Source organism: Eubalaena glacialis, chromosome 4, assembly GCF_028564815.1.
Source record: "Eubalaena glacialis isolate mEubGla1 chromosome 4, mEubGla1.1.hap2.+ XY, whole genome shotgun sequence".
In the NCBI taxonomy this organism is placed as follows: Eukaryota; Metazoa; Chordata; class Mammalia; order Artiodactyla; family Balaenidae; genus Eubalaena; species Eubalaena glacialis.
The window spans coordinates 179483715-179511598 of NC_083719.1; the positions used below are offsets into that span (position 1 = coordinate 179483715).

Sequence of the window (27884 nt, forward strand, 5' to 3'; positions counted from 1 at the left end):
AAAGACCATCCCATTTCCAAAAATGTGACTTTACGTGGAAGAACAAGCTCTGAGAGACTATTTGCCAAGTGTGGTCACCAGTATCTGCAGGGGGAGAGGAGCTGTCACATGTTAGGCTCTACATTTTACAATGGTGACATTTTGGGGATAATCATCATGAATACTTCCAAAGTTAGAAAGCGACTTTTTTCTGGAAGAATGCCAGCATCAAGTTCACCTAACTGTTTTCAACCGCACCTCCTCACTGCCTGATCTCGCCTCTGTGGTCACGGTCACACGCTGTTTCCCGGGACTGGACTAGGGGTACAGGAAGGCCTGGGGGGGGCGCTGCGGGCAGGGGCGGCCCCTCCCAGGAAGGCACACCGGCATGGCCCTGGGGAAGAGCTGCCAGAGCCCCGAGCTCTGAGGAGCTCACACTCCCGGCGGGAAAGGAGCCCCCCTTCGCCGACTGTCCCCCAGGCCTACGAACTAGGGGGCGTGAGCCACAGAGCCTGTCTCCCCCAACTCCACACTGGTCCCCAACTCCTTCCAAAACACTGTGGGATCCAGGCAGTCGGCGGACAATTTGGAGAATGTATTTCGGTGTGTGTCGTACTCTGCTCACCCCCCGCCGCTCTCAGAGCACACCCAGCTCCCCACCGCAGCGCACGGGGCCTGCTCGACTGGTCCTGGCCCCTCTCGGCCCTCGCTCCCGCGCCCTCCCTTTAGCTCACTCTACTCTGGCCACACCGGCCTCCCTGCTGTGTCCTGGGCACCCCGCTCTTTAGCACCCACTGTCCGTTTTCCTGGGTTTTGCCTCTTTTTCTCATTCTGATCTTGCCCAGAACCTCACGTCTTCAGAGGCTCGTGACTACACCCCCTTCCACCCCAGCCTCTCTCAGTGGGTTTTATTTCCATCCAGTGCTTACCACTACCGGAAGTTACTCCACTTGCTAATTTCCAGTGGGGGATTCTGTCGCCCCCACTGGAATATCAGCTCGCTGGTGGCAGGGGGCCCCTCTCAATTTTGTCCCCTGCAGGGTTCCCAAGGCTGAAACAGAGCCTGGCATGTAGCCGGGGCTTAACTGACATTTACTGAATGAAGGCCCTGGGCCAGAGATGCCCCAGTCTCCACCACTCCCTCCGGCCCCAACTGGCTTCATTAACTCGTCATCCTTTCACCTTCCCTGCCGGACCCCCCGAAACAGTGATGGCGAGACCTCCGGTCCTCTTGACAGCTCTACAAGTTAGGACTGCTGTTGCCATTTCGACAGGAGGGACCAAGCCTCGGGGAGGAAGAGGAACTTCTAGAGGTGGGATTTGGACTTGCATCTGTGTCCAAGGAGGGCTGCCCTCTTCCCACCCCCCTGGACTAGCTTTCTGCACAGGCAAAGCAGGGACCAGCTTTCCAAGGAGCAATGCCAACTGCCACACGCTGGCCTCCCAAGGGATGCCCCCCGGGATTGCTGGCCCTCATGGGTAATTCTGTGTCCCGGGCCTTTTCCTGGGGAGGCTGTGCGCCAAAGAGAACGCCAGTGACGTGGAATCGAGGACGTGGGGCAAGTGGTGATGCTCCAAGGTGCCGCGAAGAGGGAGCTGCTGCCGTGGGGGCTCGGGGGGTACCTTGGGGGTCGACCTCCTTGGCCAGCTTGAGGGCATCCGAGTTGGCCAGGTCCATGTTGGCTGGGGTCACGGCGAGGATGAGGCTGCTCTCCCGGCTGATGAACTGCAGGATCATGTCCTTGATCTGGTACTCAATGTCTGGGGGCTGGTCCCCCACAGGCACCTTGGTGATGCCCGGGAGGTCGATGAGGGTCAGGTTCAACACTGGGAGGGAAAGCAGAGGGAGAGACTGTCAGAGCCAGGGCTGGGGAGGCACGCCCAGCCCTGCAGGGACCTGGCCCACTTCTCCAAGTGCTGGGGGTCAGGCCTCAGGATTTCTCCTGCGCTCCAACTGGATCCCACCTTTTGACCCGAAAACTCCCTCCTAGGAATCCCATCTTATAGACACCCTCCTGTACTCTATTTCAGTGAGACAGCTTTGTTTTTTTAATGAAGTGACTATTTTTTTTTTTACTGAAGTATAGTTGAAGTACAGTATCATTTAAGTTACAGGTATATAATATAGTGATTCACAATTTTTTAAAGTTATACTCCATTAATAGTTATTATCAGCGATACAGTTTTAAATCTGGACATCTGCATTTGCAGACTGGAATTACTCTCGATGGCTGAATAAATTTCAGCCCATCGATTCAGCCAATACCAAGGAACTATTAAAAACAAAAAGATGATACTCTGGTAAGAAACACACTCTGAGATGCACTCATACAAAAAAGAGGCATCGACGACTTTTATAACATGCTACGATTTGAGTAAAAGTTGTGAAACACACATACACGATATATACATACATGTTCATAACTGCCTACATAGGCATTATGTATCATTTCGAGAGCATGAAATATATTTCTAATTTTGGAGGGCAAGGTAGGTTTTCGCTGGATATACCCTTTTATAACTTGAATATGAGCCATGTACAGGCATCATTTATTCAAAAATAAATAAACTGGGAATTCCCTGGTGGTCCAGTGGTTAGGACTCTGCGCTTTCACTGCCGAGGGTGTGGGTTCAATCCCTGGTTGGGGAACTAATATCCCGCAAGCCACGTGGCGTGGCCAATAAATAAATAAATAAATAAATAAATAAATAAATAAACTCATCACAAAGAACCCATACTGAGGTGTTCAGAGTCGGCTGCAATATTCACCAAATACCATTTAAGTTAGCAATCCATGCCTCTGGGTCAGAGGTTATACATGGCTACAGGCTGCTTGCTCTGTTTAAATGATGCAGTTTTAAAATCGGGACGTTATGCAGAAAAATCTGGCTTTCTGGCTCCTCTTGAAGAACCAGAAGACCTGGCTGCCTTGGGCTGGCATCACTGTGTGGCCACCATTCACCTGGGAACCGAGCCGTGGCTGCCCCTTTAAAAGGAACATACGAGCTGCAATTCACCCCAGACTCCACCACTCCCAACGGTCTCCCTGGCATGCTGTTTCTCTTAGAGCTGAGATCAGACGTGGGAAGATACGGATCAAGAGGGCTGTGTTGTGTGTGAAGAGAAATGGGAGGGGCCATATTCTTGACAGTGAAGCCAACCCAACCCGTGACCCGCAGAGTCAGCCTTCCGCTGCCCCCGTATGTGAGGGGTCCCTGTTGCCTACCGTGTGGCGAGTAGACCCGCAGGTTGATGGGCACTGGGGAGATGCCTTTGTTGGTCCCCGTGACCCTGTCGGTCTCGGCTTCAATCTCCTGTCGGACTTCCTCAAAGTCTGTAAACTTTTTGGACTTGCAGTGCAAAAATTCGGCATATTCTGAAAAGGGAAGAAAGATGCTCCAAATAAGAAAGAGAAGCGGTCTCGCTGTGTGCGGGGGAACAGATGGCCTTCTGGGACAGGTGCTTTGTCAAGCAGAGAAAGTGAAGAATCAGTTACAGGCCTTCCAGGAATTTGGGGAGCAACAGATTCATTCTCTTGACAAGTATTTGAGGGGGGCCCTCCTATAGACCATGCCCCCTTCTAGACCTCAGGGATTCCACAAGGTACAAAACGGGCAAAAATCCTGACTCTGTGGAATGGACAGTCTCATGAAGCATTTTGCAAAACAACACGTCATGACACATTATGAGTAAGAAAAAAAAAAACAAAACAAAAAAACCCCACAAAATACAAAAGACAACAACCAACAGGTGGGTGTGACCAGCACTTATTCTTTTTCTTGATGAACAGAATACGAAGGATGGGCATGCATCACCCAGAGCGCAGTGATGCACGTTTGATGAAGCTTCTGCTTCCGTGTTATATCACACGAGATGGTCCTGGGTCCTGATGCAGAATCTCAAGTCAAAAGGGCGGCAAGCCGCTGCCCTGGTGGGATCCTGAGCCGTCAGCGCCCTCTAGCCAGGCGAGATCCCCAGTGCGTGTCCCTGGGACTCATCGTCCTCCTTCCCCAGGGCACCCGCACAGGATGGGGAACAGGCAGCACCACTGGCCTCACCAAAGCCCATCTCGCTGCCCCTCCGCCCCTCCTGGCTGTTCATGGGGCCCCCCAACCTAGACGTGAACCTCTCAGGAGAAATGCTTTCTGGCTTCTTCAGGCCTTCTGAGCCCGGGGTGTCTGAAAGCCGTTACTGACACTGAGATGAAGGGAAATAAAAGTGACTAACGATAGTGCTGGTCCTATCATCAAGGCAGAGAAATCCAAAGCACAATGTGGATAAAGCAGGAAGGAAAAATGTTCATCGCAGGACGTAGGTGCTGAGTCTATAGGATTCGCTGTACAATTCCCGACTTTTCCATGTGTTTGAATTTTCACAGTATATGTTGGCGAGGGGGGACCTTCTAGGCCCAGAGATCATGGCTCCTGCAAGTGATGCTAAAAAGAGGGAAGTAAGTCTCACTGGCAAAGAGCCTAAAGAACTGGTCCATGGCAGAGATGCAAAGATGTACACTGTAGCGCTGTTTCTCACAGTAAAAGACTAGAAATTGCCTCAATGTCCACCAGGAGGAGACCTGGCTACATAAATCACAGCACAGTGTTACCATCAGCTGCATCAGAAGAAAGGATGGAGAAAGACCCCTGCGACAGAGAAAGGCCAGGCAGGTGAAGAATCTCTACCCAGAGGTGGAACACAGCAGAAAGAAATGAATGCAAAGAGGTTTGCCATCCCATCACCATAACCGAACAAACTATGGCCCACAGTCAGGCCTTGCTTGCTCTGGCCAGGCCCTGCGTGTGGTCCCATTTGTTCCTCACAAGTGAGCACCTTAGCAGGTAGGCACCTCCATAATGCCCATATCACAGACAGGGAAACTGAGGCCAGAGAGGTGACGCAACCTGGCTCAAGCTCAGTGGCGGAGCTGGGATTTGGAGTTCAGATAATCTGTCTCCAGATGGTGGCTCTCGAGTCACATGGCCTCTGTGAGGCCACAGACAGGCTCTTCACCTCTCTAACCTCTACTGTGGGGGTCAGGGGGACTCTGCACTCAGATCACTGAGGATCTTACCCAATGTGGGCACTGGCCACTCGGGAGCAGGGCAAGGAAGACGCTGGCTGGAGGGTACAGGATCAACCACCCCACCCCCTTCAGCTGACCCAGTTCCCAAGGACGGTCGTGCTCCAGCCCTCCACAGGCACAAGAGGAAATACTCCGCTGCTCTTCCTGCAGCAGCCACCACAAATGGAACAGTCCTCCAACCCCCACGGCAAACCCCAGCTCTCTTCCGGCTCAAGGCCCTGGGCTCAGCACTTGCAAGGTACCATCCCCCTTCCTAGAGTGCAGGGGAATGGAGGATGGAAAAGGGGCTGCGGACCAGGACACAGGCCCTGTCCCTTGCAAACCTCTGCCCTGCCAGGCCGGCCTGCCTGTTGCCTCTTCCAGGGAGCCTTCCCTGACTCCACGCCACCTGGAACCGCCATTGTGCATCTTGGACCTCCTCCCCTGGCAGAGCCAGGTCACCCCGGATTGTGTTTATGGGACCAGGACCTGCCAGCTGTAGCCTCCCAGAGCCTAGTGTGTGTGGCAGCCTTCTCTTCTGCCAGACCCTTTGTGCCTTTGTGTGAGTGAAAGATGTGCAGGAGATGGTGCTGGAGAGCCACAACTTCTCCCCCAGAGGGTCAGTGGACAGCAGAAACCATACCCTCTGTGCCTAACGGGAAGGTCAAGGATTCAGCCAGGCCCATCCCTCACAACCTGCCTTCTTTACTGGGCTCCTTGTCACTTTGGAACCATGGGCTAGATTCCAGGCTCATACCAACTAAGAAAGGTTCTGCCAACCCTCCTTCCTCTCCGCCCACAAGCACCGACCCTCTTAAAGCCAGACCTCAGCCTCTGCTCCTTGAAACCCTCCGTAGCTCCCACCTCACCCCAGTAAAAGCCAAAGTCTTGGGACTTCCCTGGCGGTCCAGGGGTGAAGACTCCACGCTTCCAATGCAAGAGGCGCGGGTTCGATCCCCGGTCCGGGAACTAAGATCCCACAGGCCGCACGGTGCGGCCCCCCGCCCCCAAAAAAAGAGCTGAAGTCTTTACCACATGTCGCAGGGCCCTACGACCCTATTTTCCCTAAGGGAAAATTTCCTTCCCCCCAACTTCTGACCCCAACTTACTCCCCTCCAGCTACACTGGCTTGCCTGGTTTCTCACACTCCAAGCCCTCCACGCCTGCCTCAGGGCCTTTGCACTGGCTCTTCTCTCTGCCTACAGATACCCTTACGGGTCCCTCCCTCTCCCCCTTTAGGTTTCTGCTTGCATGTCACCTCTCTTTCTCCGTGAGGCCTGCTCTGACCCCAAAGTGAGATGACAAACCTCCTCAGTCTCTTTCCCCCTTCCCTTCCTTAGGATCGTCCAAGTACCTGCCACCTTCTAATACGGTTTACCTTGTCACCCTATGTATTTTCTCTGATTCCCAGGAGAAGGTCCACCCCACGGGGCAGGGATCTGAATCTGTGTTGTTCTGTGTCCCCGGGGCACAGTAGTCTGAGCACACAGTAGGTGCCCTGTAATTACGTTTACAACTAAAATGACTGCCGGAAAGGTAGTATGGTCTGTGCTCCAGCTTCCGTGAGGTGGCCCAGCACCACCACGGCCACCAAGCTGGATATACGGGAGACTAGACAGGAACAGGGTCTGATGGGACCATCTGCTATCTCCCCCTCCCTCCCTCCTTCCCAATGCACTTCTTGATGGCACAGGTCCGGCACAGAGCCAGGGTCCTGGTCTGATGAGGAAGATGGACTCGGCACAAGCATGTCACAGCAGGTGCCAGAGGCGCTCAGAAAAGAGACTCAACGTACCAGGTACTAGGAGGGGTCTCCTGGAGGGGTGGCCTGACCGACTCAGCCCTGGCCTACCTCATGCCCGCATGATCTTTCTGAAGTGGAGACCCTTCCCCATGCCCTGAGGATGCTCTGGACACAGGGGAGTCTACGGGAGATGGAGAGAAGGTGGGGGGGGATGCCCACTGGCCAGGCTCCCCCTCTGTGCCTCAGTTTCCCCGTGAGGAAAATTAAAATATGACAAATAGGCGGAGTGTTTAGCCTGGGTTTCCACAGCCCTGTAAGCGCTTGGATGGGGGAGGTGATTTTTTTAACGATGTACGGTCTCAAAGAATAATTCAGAGGCCTTGAGGCTGAGCTAATGGCCTGCAATGCCTGGAGAGCGCCCTCTCAACTCATCCCCAGCAGCCCAGGTCGAGCCACCACCAGCTCTGCCTGCCCTGGTCCCCGGGCCCCGCTGCAGCGTTGGTCTATCCCCAGAGCAGCTGCAGCATTTTCAAACCTTCCTTTCCTTGTGCTCAGATAACAAAGCCAGTCCCTCAGGTCCCTGGGCCCTGCCACAGCATTTCGACGGCCACACGGGCACCCCACCGGAGCCCGGCAAAAGGCTTCCCTGGAAGGAGGGCCAGCCACTTGTGATCAGTCCCCAGAGGCTCCACGGGACCAGCCCAGGGCACAGCAGGAATCAAGGATAAAGCGGGCCCTCGGCGAGTAGTTGAGCTGCCAACTCCGAGGAGCCAGCCACCCTTAGCCACTGCAGGGCATCCCACCCGCGTCCCATGGGGTCAGTGAATGCACTTGCAGTTTTTTTCTAGAAGGAGGTCCTGCCCTCCACCCAGGACTTGTTCCCTGCCTCCTTCAGGTCTTGGCTCTAAACAACTCTGCTTGGGGAGGCCCACCCAGACCAGCCGGCCCTTCGCGGCTCTCCTCACACTGACTCACCACGTGCTTGTGTGTCCCCTGCTAAAGTCAGAGCTGCAAGAAGGGACTGCGAGGGACTTGGTTTTGGTCTCTGTACTCCACGGTGCCTGGTGCCTAGTAACTGCTTAATAAAACTTAATTACTAGGTGGCCTGTTACAAAGCATTAGGTGCCGAAGCACAGGAGGACTTCCCCCACCCCGTGACTCCCATGTGGGCCCCCATTGTGTTCATGAGCCAACACCCCGCCTCAGGCATCCCCCAGGCATGCCCTTCAAGAAGGTGCCCTCAGGACTTCCCTGGTGGTCCAGTGGTTAAGACTCTGTGCTCCCAATGCAGGGGGCATGGGTTCGACCCCTGGTCGGAGAACTAAGATCCTGAATGCCGCTCGGCACGGCCAAAAGAAAAAAAAGGTGCCCTCAGAAGAGAGGTGACAAGTACACGCCACCACCTTCTTGGGGTCAGCCCACCCACCTCCACCCCCGGGCACAAGGAAGCAGCCCCATGACAGAGGCCACAGTTCCTCAACTTGGTTTCTCATGAGGTCTTTGGGGCCTCCCATTTTAAAGGAGCTCATGGAGGCCCACAAAGGCATGGTCAGAAGATCCCCCTCCCTACCCCAAAGGCAGACCAGGCTACGAGCCCACTGGCATTGCTTAAGAATCGTGAAGTGGGGTCCAGTGGTTAGGACTCTGCACTTCCACTGCAGGGGGCCTGGGTTCAATCCCTGGTCGGGGAACTAAGATCCCATAAGCCGAGTGGCGCAGCCCAAAAAAAAAAAGAAAAAAGAAAAAGGATCAAGGATATAGAAAGAAAAAAAGATAGGAGAGATGTGTGATAAGAAGAAAGCATTTACTGGATATCTTTAAGAATATGGGGGCTTCGCTGGTGGCGCAGTGGTTAAGAATCCACCTGCCAATGCAGGGGACACGGGTTTGAGCCCTGGTCCGGGAAGATCCCACATGCCGCGGAGCAACTAAGCCCGTGCGCCACAACTACTGAGCCTGTGCTCTAGAGCCCGCAAGCCACAACTACTGAGCCCGTGTACCACAACTACTGAAGCCCGCACGCCTAGAGCCCGTGTTCTGCAACAAAAGAAGCCACTGCAATGAGAAGCATGTGCCCGCAACGAAGAGGAGCCCCCGCTCGCCGCAACTAGAGAAAGCCCGCGTGCAGCAACGAAGACCCAATGCAGCCAAAAATAAACAAATAAAATCAATAAATTTATAAAGAAAAAAAGAATACGGAATGCTAAAACTTGATGAAGCATTAAAAAAACGAATTTTTTAAAATAACAGCCCCTCGGAACTGGAGAACGCAAGTCAGGCACCACAGCATGACTTGGGGAGGTGACAGGAAGCTGAGAGGGAGGTGGGAGCGCCTCAGTTTCCCCACAGTGAAACAGGACAACACAGAGCCCAGGGTTAGCGATGTGATAAAGCAATCAAATAGTGCCAGGCCCAGAGACGGCGTGCAGATAGCTCAGCTGCCGGGCTTAGGGCAACTTCCGATGCTCCCTGGGGTTTCGGTGCTTCAGGGGTGTGTGTGAGGGCTCTGTCCTGACCTCCGGGAGCACGTCCCATCCCTTCTCCATTCTCAACCCAACAAAGAGCAGAACAACCAGGCCGACCCCGGGCAGCGGAGATGGGGGTCTGCCTTCCCCAACCTGTCAACAAACGTGCTGGTCTGGCCGACACAGCCCAGGAGGTACAACCTGGGGCTCAGAGACACCTGGGAGACCCTGAGCACCACATAACCGAAGGGATCCAGACTTGAGGAACTCTTCAGAGCTTTCAGCTGACCAGGAAGGGGGCAAAGCACGTGACATCTCCGAGTCCGTGTGGTCCTCAACCCCACCCCCACCCCCAGATTTGAGACAAGTCGTGAACACCTCCCATTCTAGGACACACTGGCCACTGGGAAGGTATGACATTACGATTTATAATAAGAAATATGTATCTGGTCTTCCCTCCACTTCTGACACAGAGCTTCTAAAATCCTTGGAATGTTCTAGTGATAAGAGCGATATTCATAACAAGCCCCTCTCAGTCATACCTAAGTTTATGTTAATGAGGTGACTTGGAATGCACCTAAGGGTGGGGGCTGGCTATCAGGGAAACCAGCCAGCTGTGATTAGAAGGTTGGAAACTTCAGTCCCACCCCTTGACCTCCGGGGAGGAAACAGAGGCTGAAGGTTGAATCAAGCACTAATGGGAATGATTTAATCAACCATTCCCTACATCCTCCATAAAACCCCAAGAGGATGGCGTTCAGAGAGCTTCCAGGTTGGTGAGCAGGTGCAGGGGCCAAGAGAGGGGCGAGCTCGGACAGGGCGCAGAAGCTCCTTGTCCCTTCCCCATACCTTGCCTTATGCATCTCTTCCATCTGGCTCTTCCTGAGTTATACATATCTTTTTATAATGAACCGGGAATCTGGGGAGTAAAATGTTTCTCTGAGTTCTGTGGACCACTCTGGAAAATTGAGTGAACCCAAGGAGGGGCTCATAGGAACCCCTAGAGTCAGGCGGTCAGAAGCACTGGTGACAGCCTGGACTTGGGATTGGCATCTGAAGCGGGTGCGGGGGTACAGTCTGGAGGGACTGACCCCTTAACCTGTGGGACGTGATGCTGCCTTCAGGTAGGGAGTGTCAGAACTGAGTTAAATTGGAGGACACCGGATCAGTGTCCACTGACAAGTGGAGAACTGGCTGTTGATGTGGGAAAAAACACATACCGGAGAAGGTGACAGTCCCAGGCTGCCATCCTGACCAGCTCCCACCTGACCCTCACCAGCTCCCAGCTTGGTTTCCTTATGGAGACACAAGGCCACACCCCAACCATGGCAGGGTCTATAGGCTTTATAGAAAGGGCCCTGCCAGGGCCAGGCTGGCAAGGGAAAGGTGTTGCACACACAGTCGTGGATACTCTCCCACGGGAGAGAAGGGGAACAGCAGCAGCCCTTAAGAGCGCGGCTAGGCACCTGCCCCATGATGATGGAACACCTACTGGGTGCCAGGCCCCATGCTGGGCACAGGGGAGAGCGATGGACAAAGCAGGTCAGCGGCCCTGCTCTGGTGGCACTGATGTTGAGGCAGGGGGAGAGAGAGAGGGACCATCAAGAAAATACGAAGGGGACATCCCTGGTGGCGCAGTGTAAGAGTCCGCCTGCCAATGCAGGGGACACGGGTTCAAGCCCTGGTCCAGGAAGATCCCACATGCCGTGGAGCAACTAAGCCCGTGTGGCACAACTACTGAGCCTGTGCTCTAGAGCCCACGAGCCACAACTACTGAAGCCTGCGTGCCCTAGAGCCCACGTGCCGCAACTACTGAGCCCGCGCTCCACCACAAGAGAAGCCACCGAAATGAGAAGCCTGCGCACCGCAACGAAGAGTAGCCCCCACTCATCGCAAGTAGAGAAAGCCCGCGCGCAACAACAAGGACCCAACGCAGCCAAGAATAAATAAATAAATAGATAATTAATTAATTAATTAAAAAAAGAAAGAAAGAAAATACAAGGGACTTCCCTGGTGGTCCAGTGGTTAAGCCTCCGCACTCCCAATGCAGGGGGCCTGGGTTCAATCCCTGGTCAGGGAACTAGATCCTGCATGCTGCAAGCAAAGATCCCGCATGCTGCAACTAAAGGAGCCCGCATGTAGCAACAAAGATCCTGCATGAGGCAACGAAGATCCTGCGTGCCGCAACTCAGACCCGGCACAAATAAATAAATAAATAAATAAATATGTATTAAGGGAATAAAAAAAGAAAATACGAGAACAGGATGGTGCCTCATAATGCACGCTGCAGAAGAACTAAGGCAGCAGTGACGGGGGGAGGGGCTGGGGGGGGCTCACCCAGGGGAGGAGGAGGAGGAGGAGGAGGAGGAGGAGGAGGAGGATGGGGCAGGGTGTTCCAGGCAGGACGCACAGTGAGGGTGAAGGTCCAGAGGTGGGAACAATTGAGCTGGTCCTGAGGATAAAGAGGAAGATTGCGGCACCAGCAGGAGGTGAGGTCCCAGAGGCCAGCAAGGCACTGTGGGAGCCACGAAGCCTCAAGGAGGCTGAGAGCCAAGCCCTGACACCCCCTCTCTGGCTCCTGTGAGCACCAGCCAAGGTCAAGGCTGGGAGGGGAGGCTCGTGCACACTGCACACAAGAACAGTCCCCAGCACCCAGGGTTTACAAGGTCCAGGGGTGGTTCCCAAGGAGGAGCAGGGTTCCCCCGTGAGCCACCAAACTTCCTGGTGGCTGCGGTCTGACGTAATTTTTAAACTAAGCCAATTAAAAGTAATGGCTCACTGAGACCAACCTGGACGAGGAGAAGCAGGGCGCTGCAGAAGTCAGAGAATTAGGAACTTATGGTACCAGGGACTCCAGACCCTACAGGAGGCGACAGCCACACCACAGACTCATGGGGTGCCAGGGCCACGAGGGAGACACCACTACCACCCCCATTCTACAGATGAGGAGGCTGAGGCACAGAGAGGGAAGCTACTTGCCCAAGGTCGCGGATAGGAAGGGGTGGCAGCCTGGCTCTGGAGTCCTGTCCCTGAGAAGCACCTGAACAAAACTTTAATCTCTAGAAGCAGTGCAGCCCCGCGTAGCCCCTAGAAAGCTCTAAAGCCCCAGCCATCACCAAGTCCCACACTGCGCTCAGCTTCCTCCCTCTTATCAGTGTCACCCCCAGCCCTGGTGCCTTGGTGACCGTTACCTGGACTCCCCACCTCGAGATCACTGTAGACTCTGCCCTCACCACCACAGCACCGCCCTGGGCCAGGCCCCAACACCTCTCACCTGGCGCCAGGCCCACCTCCCCCTGGCCTCCCCACCTGCACTCCTGCACCTGTCCGTCCCTCCTCCACAAGGCAGCCAATGGGCTAAGCCGGTCTCTCCACACCCTGAATGCCACTCGGGTTCCCAACGCCTGAACCCCTTATCACACCTGCCAGGATGTGCCACCTGCCTCGCGGGCCCTCCCCAGCCTCACCTCACAGCTTCACAACACAGCTGTTGCCCTGCCTAGAATGTTCTCCCCGGGCCCCTGGCCCAAAGTAGATCCAATATCTGGTATACTCTCCCACAGTCCCCTGTGCTTTCCCCTCTCAGCTGGACCATAGCAACCCCGCGTGTGCGGCACCCAACAGGCTGAGCTCAGGGAGGGCCGGGACCCTCGGAGTGCTCACGTTGCCTCCCTGGCATCCAGCCAAGGCCCAGCTCACATCTGCTTGGGACATTAAGAGACTGAGAAGGGACTTCCCTGGTGGTGCAGTGGTTAAGAATACTCCTGCCCATGCAGGGGACACGGGTTCGAGCCCTGGTCCAGGAAGATCCCACATGCCACGGAGCAACTAAGCCCGTGCGCCACAACTACTGAGCCTGCGCTCTAGAGTCCGCGTGCTGCAACTACTGAGCCCGCATGCTGCAACTACTGAGCCCGCGTGCCACAACTACTGAAGCCTGCGCGCCTAGAACCCGTGCTCCGCAACAAGAGAAGCCACCGTAATGAGAAGCCCGCGCACCGCAAGAAAGAGTAGCGCCCGCTCGCCGCAACTAGAAAAAGCCCGTGTGCAGCAACGAAGACCCAACGCAGCCAAAAAAAAAGAGAGAGAGAGAGAGACTGGGAATGCCGTGGTCGGTGGGGGGAGAGTGTGCAAGCTGGGACACAGCAAGGAGCACTCCCACGTGGGACACCCTGGACCCCTCTCCCAGCCACACCCCCAGCCCCAGCCCAACAGGATCCAACTATATGTCTCCATCTCCACGGCTGCCACCCCATCCTTACTTCCTGGGTCCCCCTGCCCCAGAGCTGGTCCCTGTGGTCTCTTCTCCACCAGTGGCCACAGGATCTGGTCAAACCACACCTCGGCCTAAGGCCACACTCCCCCAGAACGAGTTTAAGACTGGGCTTTCAAGATGGCCCTCCCATGTGCCCTCAGGCAAGTGGCTTGGAAGCTTCAGTTCCCTCCTCTGTAAACTGGGGTGACAGGAATGGAGATTTCAGCATCATCCCGGGCAGGTGCTGGGCAGGTGTGCTCCCACAGGGCTGTCACTTGTCACGTGCTTCTCCTCTCTACCCCATCAGAAGGAATTTCAGTTCCTCCAGCAGGCCACGCTGGGCATCGCTGCCTCACGGTCTTCACACGTACCACTCTCTGCTAGGAGGGAGAGTTTCCCCTCTCGCAACACACCCCAAAGCACCTGTCAGCCTCGGCTCAAACATCACTTCCTCCGAGAAGCCCTGTGATGCTCCCAACCGATGGACTGAGTCACCCCCACCACCACCACACATATTCGCATCTGGTGAGGGCCATGTCTATGTGTCTCCCTCCTGCTCTCGACCCAAGTCTCCCCCTACACTGTCCCTCAGCACTAAAAGAAGTACCAAGAGGCAAGGTGACAGGTGGTGGCAGCATCCCTGGTCCTGCTCACCACTGTGCCCCAGCCCTGCACCAGCTTGTGGCATGCAGCAAGCGCCCACTGGATTATTGCTGGGTGACAGCCACTGGGGAGGTAGGTGATGGGGGAGCCCTCCCGCCATGACAATGCCACAGACCTTCTATTGCAGGAAGCCAGCCAACCTGTTCCCCAAACAGCAAGCTGTCCCCAAACAGGCTGGCAGCAAGCACAAAACCACAGCCATTGGGATGGCACCACTCGGCAAGGGCCTGGAGTGTGCCAGGCACTGTTCTACGGGCTGTACGTGTATTGAATAATACGGTCTTCATGGCAACCGACAAAGGCAGTACTATTATTATCTTCACTGTCCAGACAGGAAACACAGCTGTGGGCAGCAGTCCCTCCCCACGGGCCAGACAGCCAGTAAGCTACAAAGCCAGGATCTGAACCTGGGCAGTATTAGCTCTCAGCCCCCACCCACCAGGGCAGAGGTTTTCCCAATGTAGTCAGGGGCCAAAAGCATCAGCATGACCTGGGAACTCATTAAAAATGCAGATTCTCACCCCTCCACCCTCCTACTGAATGTGAAACAGAAACCCAATGGGCCAAGCCCTATGTGACTCTGATCCCGCAGACATCTGAAAACCTGCGGCTCTGCCGCTGCCCTTCCTGGCACAGCTGATTGGACACCTGAACCCAGAGGAGGCAGCCCATTGGCTCGCCCCTGGCGGGCGCTGGACCAATCAACTGCCATCTCTCACTGGTGTCCCGCCCTCCTGCAGGCGGATTGGGTGAAGGCCCGGAGGATGAAGGCGAGATGAAGGGACTAGAACCAGCTGAGAGCGGAGTCTGAGGTCTGACCCCACCTGGGTACTCATCCCAGGTGAAAGGCAGGTAAGCTGCTTAAACCTCAGTTTCCCAATCTGTAAAATGGGAATATGTCAGCTGCCTTCCCAGAGTGGGGGTGTTTAACATGGCCTGTGGTGACGCTGGCACACCGAGTGCGGAACGGACCATGGCTGACATTCCAGGTCAGTGGGAAAGCAGCATGGAGACCCCCTGGGGGCTCTGGAGAGAAGAGAGGCCCCACCCCCAACGGCTCCCCTCTCCCCCTCCAGCCTCTGACCTGAGATGCTTTACAAGGAAGCCAAGTGGGTTTCAAGCTGGGAGACATGCCCATGTTATGTCAGACTTGTGTGGGAAGAACGGAGGCCGCCGAGGGGAGGACAGAAAAAAATCTACATGTGGGCCATTCTATATTCAACAGGCCGGGTCTCTCCCAAAAGTCAGTGTTGTAGTTTAAAAAGAAACGGTGGGGATGCTGCTCTAATGAAAAGAGGAGACACGACAATGAAGGGTAGTGTGGGACTGATCAGAGCAGCTGTAGAACCAGCCAGGGAAGATATCTGGGGGACAATTGGCAACATGAGTATGGACTGGGTGTAAGATAACAGGCAGAAATGATGACTTTTCTTGGGTGTGGTTCTGTGAGTGTAAGCGAGTGTCCTTATTGCAAAGGGAGATGCACTGAAGCATTTTGGGTTGACATGTCACAGTGTCTGCTATTGATTTTGAACGTGTTCAGCAAAAACGTGTCATCTACGATAGAGCCAGAAATATGGCACCTGGTGGCCTGGTCACAGCTGAGGATGCTGGGGGTGGGTGGAGGTGCTCAATGAACTGTGCTTCAACTTCCCTGCAGACAAGGAAAAAGTGAATTCAAACCCAAACGGCAGCCTAGGACCCAAGACTCATCAGAAGGCCCCTGGCTCCAGCTGGGCACTGCATCCACGTTCGTTTCCTGTTTGGGCTACAAGCCACCCCGTCGTACCTGTTTTTGAGAAGATGAGCTGCAGGATGAGAGGCCGCCGAGTGACGATTCCTGAACCTCGGGGAAGGAAGTCCCTGTGGGAGGGGAAAGGGTCAGAAATTACTCACGAGGCCGGCTTGCAGGGGGCAGGAAGTGTGGCCACACGGAGTGGAGCAATCCCCTCTTGCAATCTGGGTGATCTCAGCAAAGACACCAACCCCAGCAGGGCACCAGGGAACGCTCTGGCCTTGGAGGGTCCTGAGGCCACAGAGGAATGGGGGAGGGGCTGGATTGAAGGTTAGCAACAAACGGAACCATTTCCCTCCAGCTGGCTATGCTCTGGCCCCAGCATGCCCAAAGAGTCCTTTCCCTGCCAAATATTTGGACCCCCAGACCCAAAAGAGAGCAGTACATTTCTTTTTTTTTTTTTTTTTGCCACACCGTGTGGCATGCAGGATCTTAGTTCCCTGACCAGGGATCGAACCCATGTCCCCCCTGCGGTGCAAGTGCGGAGTCTTAACCACTGGACTGCCCGGGGAAGTCCCCGGATCAGTACATTTCCTACCTACATTTTTTAAAGTAATATAATGCCATACATATGATATAAAGACTAAAATAAAAGGAAAATATTTAATGACAAAACACGATGTGTTTCAAGTCCCAAAAAGACAAATTGATAGAGGCGGGGAATGGATCAGTGGTTGCCCCAGGAGTGGGAAACTGAGAGCGGAGAGCTTTCTGCAGTGATGGAAATGTCCTAAAGCTGGGCTGTAGTGCTGTTTACTAATACTTACTATACATTTACTAAAAATCACTGCATTTGAAATGGGTGCATTTCCTAGCATGTAAATGATCCCTCAATAAAGCTGTTTAATAAAAAAATATATATATGCTATGTATTTCATTATGGAAATACACAGGCACTACCTGCACTGACTTACACTAATACACCTGGATTCATGCAAAGTGGGAAAGCCGGGAGCCACCCTGGACCATTAAGAAAGGAAAGCAAGGGAATTCCCTGGCAGTCCAGCGGTTAGGACTCTGCGTTTTCACTGCTGAAGGCCCAGGTTAGATCCCTGGTGGGGGAACTAAGATCCCGCAAGCCGCATGGGCGGGGCAAAAAAAAAAAAAAAAAAAAAGGAAAGCAAAAGAGCAGGGGTCCAGGCAGGCACAGAAGCAGCAACATTTTCAGAGATCACCAAAGCCAGGCAAAGGATTCTTTCTTGTTCCATGTAAAATGGAGAAAGGTTCTAGGCTCAGGGAATTTTAAACAAGTTTTGCACCCAGATAAACATTCGGATTATGTGAGATTTGTGCAGAACGCTGGGCAGGTGTGTTTCATACAGGCAAGCATCCTTGGTGCCACCCCACTCCCCAGAACTGTGACAACCAGTGTCTCAGGGACACCCTACCTGTGTCGAGAGCCCCAGAGGAGGTTGCTGGTTCTCAGCATGGGCTGGGTGTCGGAACCCCTGGGAACCTGTTAGCCCAGTGGGCGGAATGAGGGAGGAGGTGCGCCCTCACCGCATGCCATGCACTATGAGGGTCGCGCCCCATCGGCCTGTGGGCGGTCCCACCACGCTTATGCAGCGCCTCCTCTGGCTGGGCACAGGGACACAGCAGTGACCACGCAGCAGGTCGGCCTGTGAGATGAGGGACATCCCAGGGGCAGATCGGCTCTGGAGGTCCTATGGGGGCGCCACTGCGAGCAGTGGAGTGGGGCGCTAGAGTGGACGAGTGAACGGGCCCAGAGAGGGGTGGGGTGACGGTGGTGCTGGAGGTCACGGGGAGAAGGCTGGTCGTCATTCTTAGAGCAAGGCCACTTGCTGTCACTGTTGAGGGACAGTCAGATCATAACCCTGTGTGCTTTTAAAGGTATGTGGCTTTAAAAGACCCCTCTGGGGACCTCCCTGGTGGTGGTCCAGTGGTTAAGACTCTGCGCTTCCAATGCAGGGGACACGAGTTCGATCCCTGGTCGGGGAACTAAGATCCCACATGCCACGTGGCACGGCCAAAAAATAAAAACAATAAAAAATAAATAAAATAAAAGACCCCTCTGGCAGCTTCAGGGGTGAGGGTGGGAGCCAAGAGGCAGGCAGGGGGCAACTGCACTGGTCAAGGCGAGCGATGACGGGCTGGATTGGGGGATGGCAGGGACACAGAGGGCAGTCGACAGACACTGGAGAGAGTCAAGAAGAGCTGAGGAGACAGCCAGCCATGACTGGGGAACAGGTTGGGTGGAGAAGACCCATGCAGGAAGGGAAGGGCCAAAACAGAGGGAAGAACGCCCCAAGGGCACGCACAAGCCCCGGAGGGATGAAGCCCACAGCCCCTGGCAGCATGGTCAACCCTCCACACCTCGGATGCTACCCATGGAGCCACACTCCTGAGGATGACAAAGAACCCGTGGGCCACCCTGCCCTGCTCGGAGTACTTCACACCTGCTTCACGCAGCGTGACACCCTGAGCGTGACTCCCATTCTCCCATTTGGCAGGTAAGAAGACTGAGGAGCAGCAAGGATTTGTGACCTGGCCAAGGTCACAAGCTCGTTCACTCAAGTATTACTCACACCTACTGAGCACCCTGGAGGTGCTGGGGACACCAGTGCCAACCTCCTGACGGGAACCACGTGAGACGCTGTGGGTGGGGACAAAGAAGATACATCATGGGGGTAAGAGGGCTTTGGTCAGTGACCAAACAAGACAGGAGCAGCATGTGAATGGAATCCGCAATGTCCCACCCGTGCGGCTCCTCCACGCTGTCGTGTGTGATCAGGGCTGGTTCCTTTTCCTTGCTGACCCGTGCGCCACCGCGTGGACGGTCCACAATCTGTGCATCCACTCGCAAGCTGATGAGGCTTTTGGTGGGGAGCGAGGGGTTGTCTTTCCAGCTCGGGGCCGTTACAAATAAAGCTGCTATGAACATTCTTATCCGTGCCTTTTGTTGACATATGCCCTTGTTTCTCTTGCTGAGTCATAGGGCAGACCTAACCTTGAACAGGCAAAACTAGTTTCTGCTGATAGAAATCAGAGCAGTTGGTCCCCTCTGGGGGAACCGACTAGAAGGGGCAGGAGGGGACTTTGTGGGGTGATGACAACGCCCTCTATCTTGATCTGACCAGTGCATGCGTTTATTTTAAAAAAGAAGGTGTACATATAAGATTAGGACAATTTACCATATCTAAGTTCAATCTCAAGGTCACAAGCACAAGGAGGTCCAGGAACACGCACTTGTGAAGACCCAGATACAAAGCACAGAGAGAACACTCCATTAAAATTTGCCCACAGAAACATTATAATCTTACTAGTTTCCCAGTAATAGCTCAGAGGTAAAGAACTTAAAAGCCCATGGGGGAGACTAATTATATTATGGCCCATTCGTGTCACTGTGCAGCCACACACATGTGTACACACACACACACCCAAAAACAACAACAACAAAAAAGAGCTTTTTATCTCCTGACACGGAACTTCCTTCTGGGTGTATTAAGTGAGGAAAACAAAAGGTGTGGAAGAGTGTGTTTTGTAAGTGAATAAAAAGCCTCAAAACAGAGCCCAGGGTGGTTGGGGCCTGTTGCAGGGGGTTAGGGTCGGGGGAAGAGTCATTGCACTGTTCTGGAACATCTCTGAATTCTGCATCTTCCACATGGATGACTGACTCCAAAAAAAAATTTTTTTAAGAGTAGCTAACAGTTGTCGAGAACTCACTGTATGCCAGGCAAAAAGCTGAGAACTTTCCGTGCCACTTAACCCATTTAACCATGACAAGATCCAACAAGGTGGTCTGTGAGCTCCATTTTACGGAGGTCACTAGGCCCAGAGGTTGGGCGCCTGCCCACGGTCACTTGGCAACCAGGGGTGGCAGGAGTGTAGACTGAAACCCATGGGGTCTGAGCTTCTGACCACCAAGGCCCCCGGCCTCTGGGCCTGCACGTCTGCCCTGGAAGCTACAGGCATCTCCCCGGCAAGGACCAGGCTTTCCGCCACTGGTGTTGACACGTGCTGTCCTGTGACTGCTCTGGGTATGTCCAGGGGGCCCAGGCACCGTGAGCACAAGGGTGACACCACACACAATGGACAATGCGAGCCTCAGAGGAACACGAGGGCCAGCGTGATGAGCGCTCTGGGCCCTCGCAGGGGAAGGCTGCGACTTGGGCTGGGACTTGGTGGTGAGTGGGAAGGTCAAGTGGAGGGTGAAGGAGGAAGAGCCCGAGGGGGAGAAGGCTGAAGGCTGGGCAGGTGCGTGGGACCTCGCACGCCAGGCTGGGAGTGCCAGGAGCCCTGAGATCCGTCCGATTGTGTATCCGGAAGCCGCCGGGCTGCAACACCCAGCCTCAGCCTCAACAGTCCCTGAAAAGCAGCCCCCCAGAAATCTCCGAGGGGCTCAGTAAGGAGAGGCCTGCCCGGCTGTGCCGTAAGGCCCACCCACAGGGTTTCCTGGCACCCAGAAGCGGGAGCACTCTTGGGGCCCTCATGGCCTGGGTGGTGGAAGGAAACCGCCTCCCCCAAGCAGCTCTGCCTGCAACACTGACTGTCCACTTATCAGGAGGCGACTTTCAAGCCTCAGTCATCAGCTTCCTCCTGCCTGACCCCACCCACATTCCACTGGTCACCAAGTCCCGCCCTCTGACTCAAAGTGCCCACCCCCTCCTCTCTCTTCCCAGCTGCTACAAGGGCCACTGTGCCCCGAGGTGGCCCTGCATACTGTGTGACCTTGGGCCAGCTTCCCAGCCTCTCTGATCTGGGTTTCCTAGTTAGTAATGGGGAAACTCCTCTCACCTCAGAGGGCAGCTAGGTAGCAGACAAACAGGCCCCCCATGACTCGCGCCCCACAGCTCTGGCTCAAACGACACCTCCCTAGGGAGATTTCTCCCACCCTCATTCACAGCTCCAACCCCCCCCCCATCTTCCTCCCGTGCCTCATTTTTCTCCAAAGCACTAACCCCTTGTATGTCACTTATCTGCTTCTTGTCTGCCCCTCACCACCCCCATGTCAGCTCCCCAGAACAGGATCTGGGGTTTATTCTGCTCCCTGGTACACAGTAAGTGCTCAATAAGTGTTAACTATGGTCATTTCAGCACCATCCCTGGCCTCTAATCCATTGGGCCCACCCCTGGTCCCAGGCTTCTGACCCATCCTCCTCCCAGGCTATATGTGGTTATCCTCCTAAAACAGAGACCTGGGCCTCCAAGCCTCCCTCCTGCAGAGGTCACATGACCAATCCCAGGTTTGACAGGGTCCCCCACCTGCCCATCCCACCCCTGCCCCAGGGCTGCCCCCTTGTAGCCGCCCCCCTCCCACCGGCCCCAGCCTCTGGGTTCTTCCCTGCACTGCTGGCCTCCAAGCCTTTGCAAGGGCTGTTCCCTCTGCCTTCCTCTCAGGCTCTGCAGATGCAGTGGATTGCACCTCTCCCTCCCAAATGCATGCCCCTTCCCACTACCACCAACTTGGCCTCCAGTGGAGGTCTAGTCCTGTGTCAGGATGGGACTTCTTCACCTAAACTGGTCACCACTGGATCTCCAGCACCTAGAACAGAGCCTGTCATACAGCAGGTGCTCATTAAATGTTGAATGGACAGGAGGAACATGGACACTGGAGCCAGACGGCCTGGCTTCAAGGCCTAGATCTGCTCCCACCCTGGGCAGGTCTCTGTCCTCTCTGGGCACTGGCCCAGCGACCTGTGGGATGGGAGGATGCCGCCCATCCCCCGGGATACGTGACCTGGCAAAAGTCACTTCACCCTCTTGGAGCCTCAGTTCCCAGGCTCTAAAATGGGCTGCCTCTCCCTAGAAGGTGATGAGGGCTCCGGGAAAGGCAGTAGGGGGCAGGGAGGGGAAGGGCGCAACAGGAGGTGGCACCGTGGGCCACTCAGAAGCCCAGGCTGTTTATTTACTGTCTTCTGAATGGAGCACAAGGCCTCTCCAGGAGCACTTTGACTTGCAGTCCCCAGGAGGGTGGAGATGCAGGAACAAAGGAGACCAAAACCCCAGGAGAGGGAAAACAAACACAAAAGCCGGCAGAGGATGAGTCAGACGGAAGCCAGAGCCTGTGAGGGCCCAGGCAAGGGCCCCGGGCTGGGATCCCCTCCTCCTCATCAGTTCCTCAAGGGGTCACCCAAAGCCTCAGTGGGGCTGGGAAACCTCACACAATGCCAGCCACAGGAAGAGCCCCTGGGCAGGAGCACATGCCCCAGGGTCATGTCCGGCCGACTCTCTCAGGCTCTCACAAGAGCCCATACCCTGGCCGCCCACCCGGCCCAGCTCTAACCCCATCTTAGGTAACATCTCAGTAAACCCTCTAGCAACGCCAAAGGAATGATGTCAGGGTCAATACCCCCATTTCACAGATGGGTAGACTAAGGCTCAGTTTCGAGACCTGCGAAAGCCACTCAGCAAGGAAGGAGCAGAATCAGGATGGGAACCTGGGTGGGACACCAATGAGGCAGAGCCCCCAGTCACCCCCACCTGCCTGGGGGGACTCTTCTGTAGTTTTTCTAGAACAGAAGTAGAGGTCATCATCGCTCAGTCTCCGAGGCCGCAACATCCAGTCTGTGCACACCCCCTTGGTCCCTGCCCTGGTCCCTGCCTCGTCCACGTCCCCTCTCGATACCATCCAACAGTAACCATCGGTTACCTGGAGCCCAGCCTGCACTCAGTGTCCCTAGGCAGGTGCCACCGTGTGCTTGTGGTCCCCCCAAGGGCCAGGTACGGTGGTTATGCCCCTGACTCAGACCACAGACCAGGGGCTCCTCCTGTCTCCCATCCCCCACCCCGCCAAGTGGCAAGTCCTGCAGGTTCCACCTCCAAATGGAGCCTGAATGGGCCTACTTTTCTCCACATCCAAGGCCTTCAGCCTGGCCCACCAGCGCTTTCCTGGACCAGTGCAGTGGCTGCCTCTCAGGCTGTCCACCACAAGTCAGGGCATGACCCCCTCTGTTCAGAGCCCTCCCAGGGCTACTACCTCACTCAGGTTAAAAGCCCAAGTCCTGAGGCCTTCCCTGGTGGTCCAGTGGTTAAGACCCCGCACTTCCACTGCAGGGGGCACGGGTTTGATCCCTGACTGGGGAACTAAGACCCTGCATGCCATGAAGTTTGGCCAAGGGAAAAAAAAAAAAAGCTCAAGTCCTCCCAGCGGCCCACGTGACCCTCCCTGCGTGATCTTCCCAGTCACCTCCCTGCCCTCACCTCCTCCTTTTCTCCCCTCAATCACTTCGTTCCTACCACGCTGGCCTCCTCCATGTTCTCCAAACACACCAGGCACAGTGTGCCTCAGGGCCTTTGCACGGGCTGCTCCCTAGACCTGGAACCCTCTCCCTGCAGCATTCACAAGGCCAGCTGGCAACTCCTGGCCAAACGGTCTCCTCCCTGCACCCACCCCCTGATATGGAGCAGCTCCCCACCGTCACCCACCATCCTGCTCAATTCTCAATTCTACTCATAACCGCCACCTTCTAGTTTACTGGTTTGTTCACATGGCTGTGGTTTATCCTTTCCCACCTACCCGCCCATTAGAAGAGTGGCAGCCTCACGGGGAGAGGGTCCTCTGCCTGGCACGAGGCAGGGGACCAAAGCTTGTGGGACGAAGGACCAAACTTGCCATTGTACAGATGAGGAGACTGAGGCTCGGATGGCGATGGGATGATGGGATAGGTTGTGGGCGCCCCCGCTGGCTTTCATAATCTCACTTCCAGGTGTCACCCTTCACAAAATTCCCAGCAGACTCCTCCCTGCTCAGGAATCCTGCAGGTTCGCCAGCCGCTCGCCAGGCACTCAGTCATAGTGTCACTTGCTCTGTGGTCTCATCTGGCAGCCAGGCCAGGAGCAAAAGCAGGAAGTGGCCCACAGCATATAGCAGCACTGGCTCTGGGCCTTTCAGACCCCGGCTGGAATCCTTTCTGGACAACCTGTGCAGGTGGGGTGACATCTTTGTGCCTCAGTTTCCTCATCTGTTAAGTGAGGTAAGGTAGAGTGGAAGGTTTGTAAAAGTTCTTACCATGGTGCCCAAAAGAGACCATTTGCCCCATGCAATCAAAGAAAAACCCAACACAATATGGGTCAGATCACATCCCTCATCTGCTCCAAAGTGCTCCCTGTGGCTTCTGAGGCCCTGAGCAATCACCCCATCACCTCCCTTCCCTCACCCCCACCTTCACTTCGCGCACTCCCTCTGGCCACACTGGTGGTCAAGGTACAGCAAGCAGGCCAAAGCAATTCCTGCATCAGGGCCTTTGCACATGCTCATTCTCTGCCTGGAATGACCTTCTCCCCGGAGCCTTTCCATAATCCTGGCTTCCTCTGGTCACTCAGGACTCAACTCAGATGTCACCTCCTCTGAGAGGCCTGACTGTCCTCTTCTGACCCTTCCTGCCCCACGTCACCGGGTTTTCATTCTCCTGAGTGGGTTTGCAAGGACGGCCACTCCCTGCGGCAGTACTTTCCGGAGTGAAACCCATTAACAACCTAGAGGTCCATCAGCAGGGAACTGGCTAAATCAACCTTGGAACTGGCCCAGGGAGCAATCCAGGCCGTAGTGCTGAAAGCAAAGTGTGACATGCAGAACAGTTTGTGTCCTCCATTTTTTTTTCCTGCCTGTGTAGGGACAGTAAGTTTGGAGGTGACACCCTGAGCCCTTCACGGAGGTCGTCTATGGAGTGAGAATGGAAAACTTTCTGTTTCTTATAGTCTCCAATGTGATTTGGATTTTGGTCTTTTATAACTTTTTTAATAACTTTTATAACAGGCAAATACTAATTTGTAACTTTAACTTTTTTTTTTCTTCCGGCCACACCATGTGTCTTATGGGGGCCCTGGGCAGTGAAAGCACAGAGTCCTAACCACTGGACCACCAGGGAATGCCTACTAATTCATAACTTTTCATTTGTACTGAGGCTCCAAAGCAACTGGTCAGCCAAGCCACATTTTCAAGGGTGATGGGGAAACCACCAGTTTCTGGGGAGCTGGGCTCTCAACTCTACCCTCCCGGGCGTCCCTCTGACACCTCCTCACGGCTCTACACTGCAGCAGGTGGCCTGACTCGCGCAGTGTTGGCCGTGTGACCTTGGCAGCAAAGTCACTCATGTTCCGGGCTTGGTGTCCTCACCCGTAAGATGGGATGTGCTGGGGGGAGGGAGGAGACATCGCTGGTGCTGGGGAGGTGGTGGGTGCTCGCCGCGAATCTGCAGCCCCTGGACGGTGGTCAGCCACATGTGGATTTCTAGCTCTGTGTACGTCGCCACCCAGGGGGGCCCAACCGAACGCAGGGGCAGGGTGTGGGTAAATACGTGGAAAGGAAAGCCAGGCAGCGCCCCAGCCCACTGCCAGCATTCCAGAACCTTCCTCCTTGCGGGCTTCCTTCAAGCAAGAGGGTGGGCATTGGCCTTTGGGGATAAGTGCACCCCTCTGCACCCCGTCTCCTTCCCAGAGCCTCTGCCAGTATGATGGGGTGCCACACTGTGAGGAACCCTCAAGGCAGACCAGGGGCACAGGGTCACACGAGACAGGACGGGCTTCCTGCCCTTCCCTGGGTGGTCTCTTTCCCACCTCCTAGGGCCCACCTCTCAGCAAATCCTGTCGGCGCTGCCTTCAACAGACCCAGATGCATCCCCTTCTCTCCTGCTCGGTCCCAACATCCTTAGGCTAAGTCCCCTGGGTCACAGCCACACTCCCCCACCCGTCTCCCTCCCCGGGCCCCGTATGTTCTTAGCCCAGCAGCCAGGGAGAGCTTTTCAAACCGCAAGTCAGATAACGCTGCGAACGCGCTTAAAACCCACCTGTAGCTTCCCGCACACCCCGGGACAAAATCAGTGTCCTCCCCGCAGCCCACAAGGCCCTGCCTGCACCAGCGCCCCATTGCTCCCTACCATTCCCTCCTCTCCCACCTCAAGGCCCTGCTGGCGGAGGCCTCCACCTGGGCTGCTCTGCCACCAGACACGCCAGAGCGCCCTCCACTCTTCCTTCGGACACTGGGCAGATGGCACCTCCTGGGAGAGGCCTCCCTCACCGCCTCCCCAGGCCGGGCTCTGCACCCATTCCACGCTTCCTTCCTGCTCACTGGTCCCCCCCGCAGACCGCCAGCCCCATGAGGACAGGGATGCTTGTCTGCTTTGTTCACTGCCGGTGTCTGGCACACAGCAAGTGCTCAATAAATGCCTGCTGAGGAGCAAACAGCAAGCCTGGCTGGCATCTCTGGGGTATGACATGCAGGCCCTGCGCTGGCCTCTGCGCACGCAAGTCCCTGTTTCACTCTCACGGGCACTCTCACCCACGCTGTTTCTCAGATGGGGAAACTGAGGCGAGAGAGGTTAGGTCACCTAGACCAAAGCCTCACAGCTAACAGCACACCCCCCCCCTTCCCCAACCATTGAGGCACCCATCCAGCTGGACTTGTTCCTGTCCCTACTGCCAGGCACCATCCCAGTCACCACATCACACATCCGGAAATGAAGATGGAAAGGAGCCCTGAATGCTGAAGGCAGGACGGCCAGTCACGGCTGCCTGTGGAGACAGGCGAGCCGAGCATGGTGTTGGAGAGCACAGTCTGCAGCCAGACAGCTCACCCACAGCCTTGCTGTGGGACCTGGGTGAAGGTCATGACTTCCCCTGGCCTCAGTTTCTCCATCTGTAAAATGGACCTAATAACAGTGCCCACCCCGTCAGGTCATTGGCAGGACTAGGACAAGTCACATGAAGCCCAATGCCCAGCACACGTAGGGCCCTGTTCCACAGGACAGTTCACAAGGGTGATGGGGATGGAGGGGGGGTGTCACCCCCTGGCACCACAGACCCTCCTTGGCACCCCCAGAAGGTCTCTGGCAAGATGATCTTAAATCCGCTCCGTCTCCAACACAGCAGCCCCCTTCCAGGGATCAGCCCTGAGCCTAGCAGATGTGCAAGCCAGTCGACCCCCAAGGCTCTGTCAGGAGGAGAAAACTGGAAACAACCTAAAAGCTCATTCAGAAAACAATCTTATGGTTACCAAAGAGGATAGAGGGGTCGGGGTGGGGGGGATAAATTAGGAGTTTGGGATTAACATACACACGCTACTGTAGAAAACAGATAAACAACAAGGACCTACAGTATAGCACAGGGAACTATATTCAATATCTTGTAATAACCTCTAATGGAAAAGAATCTGAAAAAGAATATATACTATATGTATAACTGAATCACTTTGCTGTACACCTGAAACTAACACAACATTGTAAATCAACTATACTTCAACTTAAAAAACTAAAACAAACAAAAAAAACTCATGCAGGAGAGTGACTGGATTTAGTGGGACTGAGGAATACTACACAGTCGTAAAGAAAGCACAGGGCAAGGGAAATAGAGCCAAGTCAACGATAACAGTTGGAGACATCAATACCCCACCTTCAGTAATGGATACGGACTTCCCTGGCGGTCCAGTGGTTAGGACTCCACGTTTTCACTGCGTGGGGCCTGGGTTCAATCCCCAGTCAGGGAACTAAGATCCCACAAGCCGCATGACACAGCCAAAAAAAAACAAAAAAAAAGGATAGAAGGGCTTCCCTGGTGGCGCAGTGGTTGAGAATCCACCTGCCAATGCAGGGGACACGGGTTCGAGCCCTGGTCTGGGAAGATCCCACATGCCGCGGAGTAACTAGGCCCGTGAGCCACAATTACTGAGCCTGCGCGTCTGGAGCCTGTGCTCCGCAACAAGAGAGGCCGCGATAATGAGAGGTCCGCGCACCGCGATGAAGAGTGGCCCCCACTTGCCGCAACTAGAGAAAGCCCTCGCACAGAAACGAAGACCCAACACAGCCATAAAATAAAATAAATAAATTAATTTAAAAAAAAAAATGAGCTTCCTCCTCCTGAGAGTTGATCACTTAAAAAAAAAAAAAAAAAAAAGGATAGAACACTGGACAAAAGATCAACAAGGAAAGAGAAAACGTGAACACCACCATAAACCAACAAGACCTAAAGG

At 54.9% G+C, this 27884-nt stretch overlaps 1 protein-coding gene across 9 annotated transcripts in view; it reads right to left on the reverse strand.

The window, feature by feature from the left end:
• DNM2 (dynamin 2) overlaps positions 1 to 27884 on the reverse strand; it is a 91869-nt gene that overhangs the window by 43372 nt on the left and 20613 nt on the right. For all 9 annotated transcript variants that reach the window (XM_061190486.1, XM_061190485.1, XM_061190484.1 and 6 more), the window contains exons 2-4: positions 15956 to 16029; positions 3207 to 3356; positions 1603 to 1806 (exon numbers count right to left, since the gene is read on the reverse strand). In XM_061190486.1, coding sequence (XP_061046469.1) covers positions 1603 to 1806; positions 3207 to 3356; positions 15956 to 16029 — 428 coding nt within the window. The remainder of the gene's footprint in view (positions 1 to 1602; positions 1807 to 3206; positions 3357 to 15955; positions 16030 to 27884) is intronic.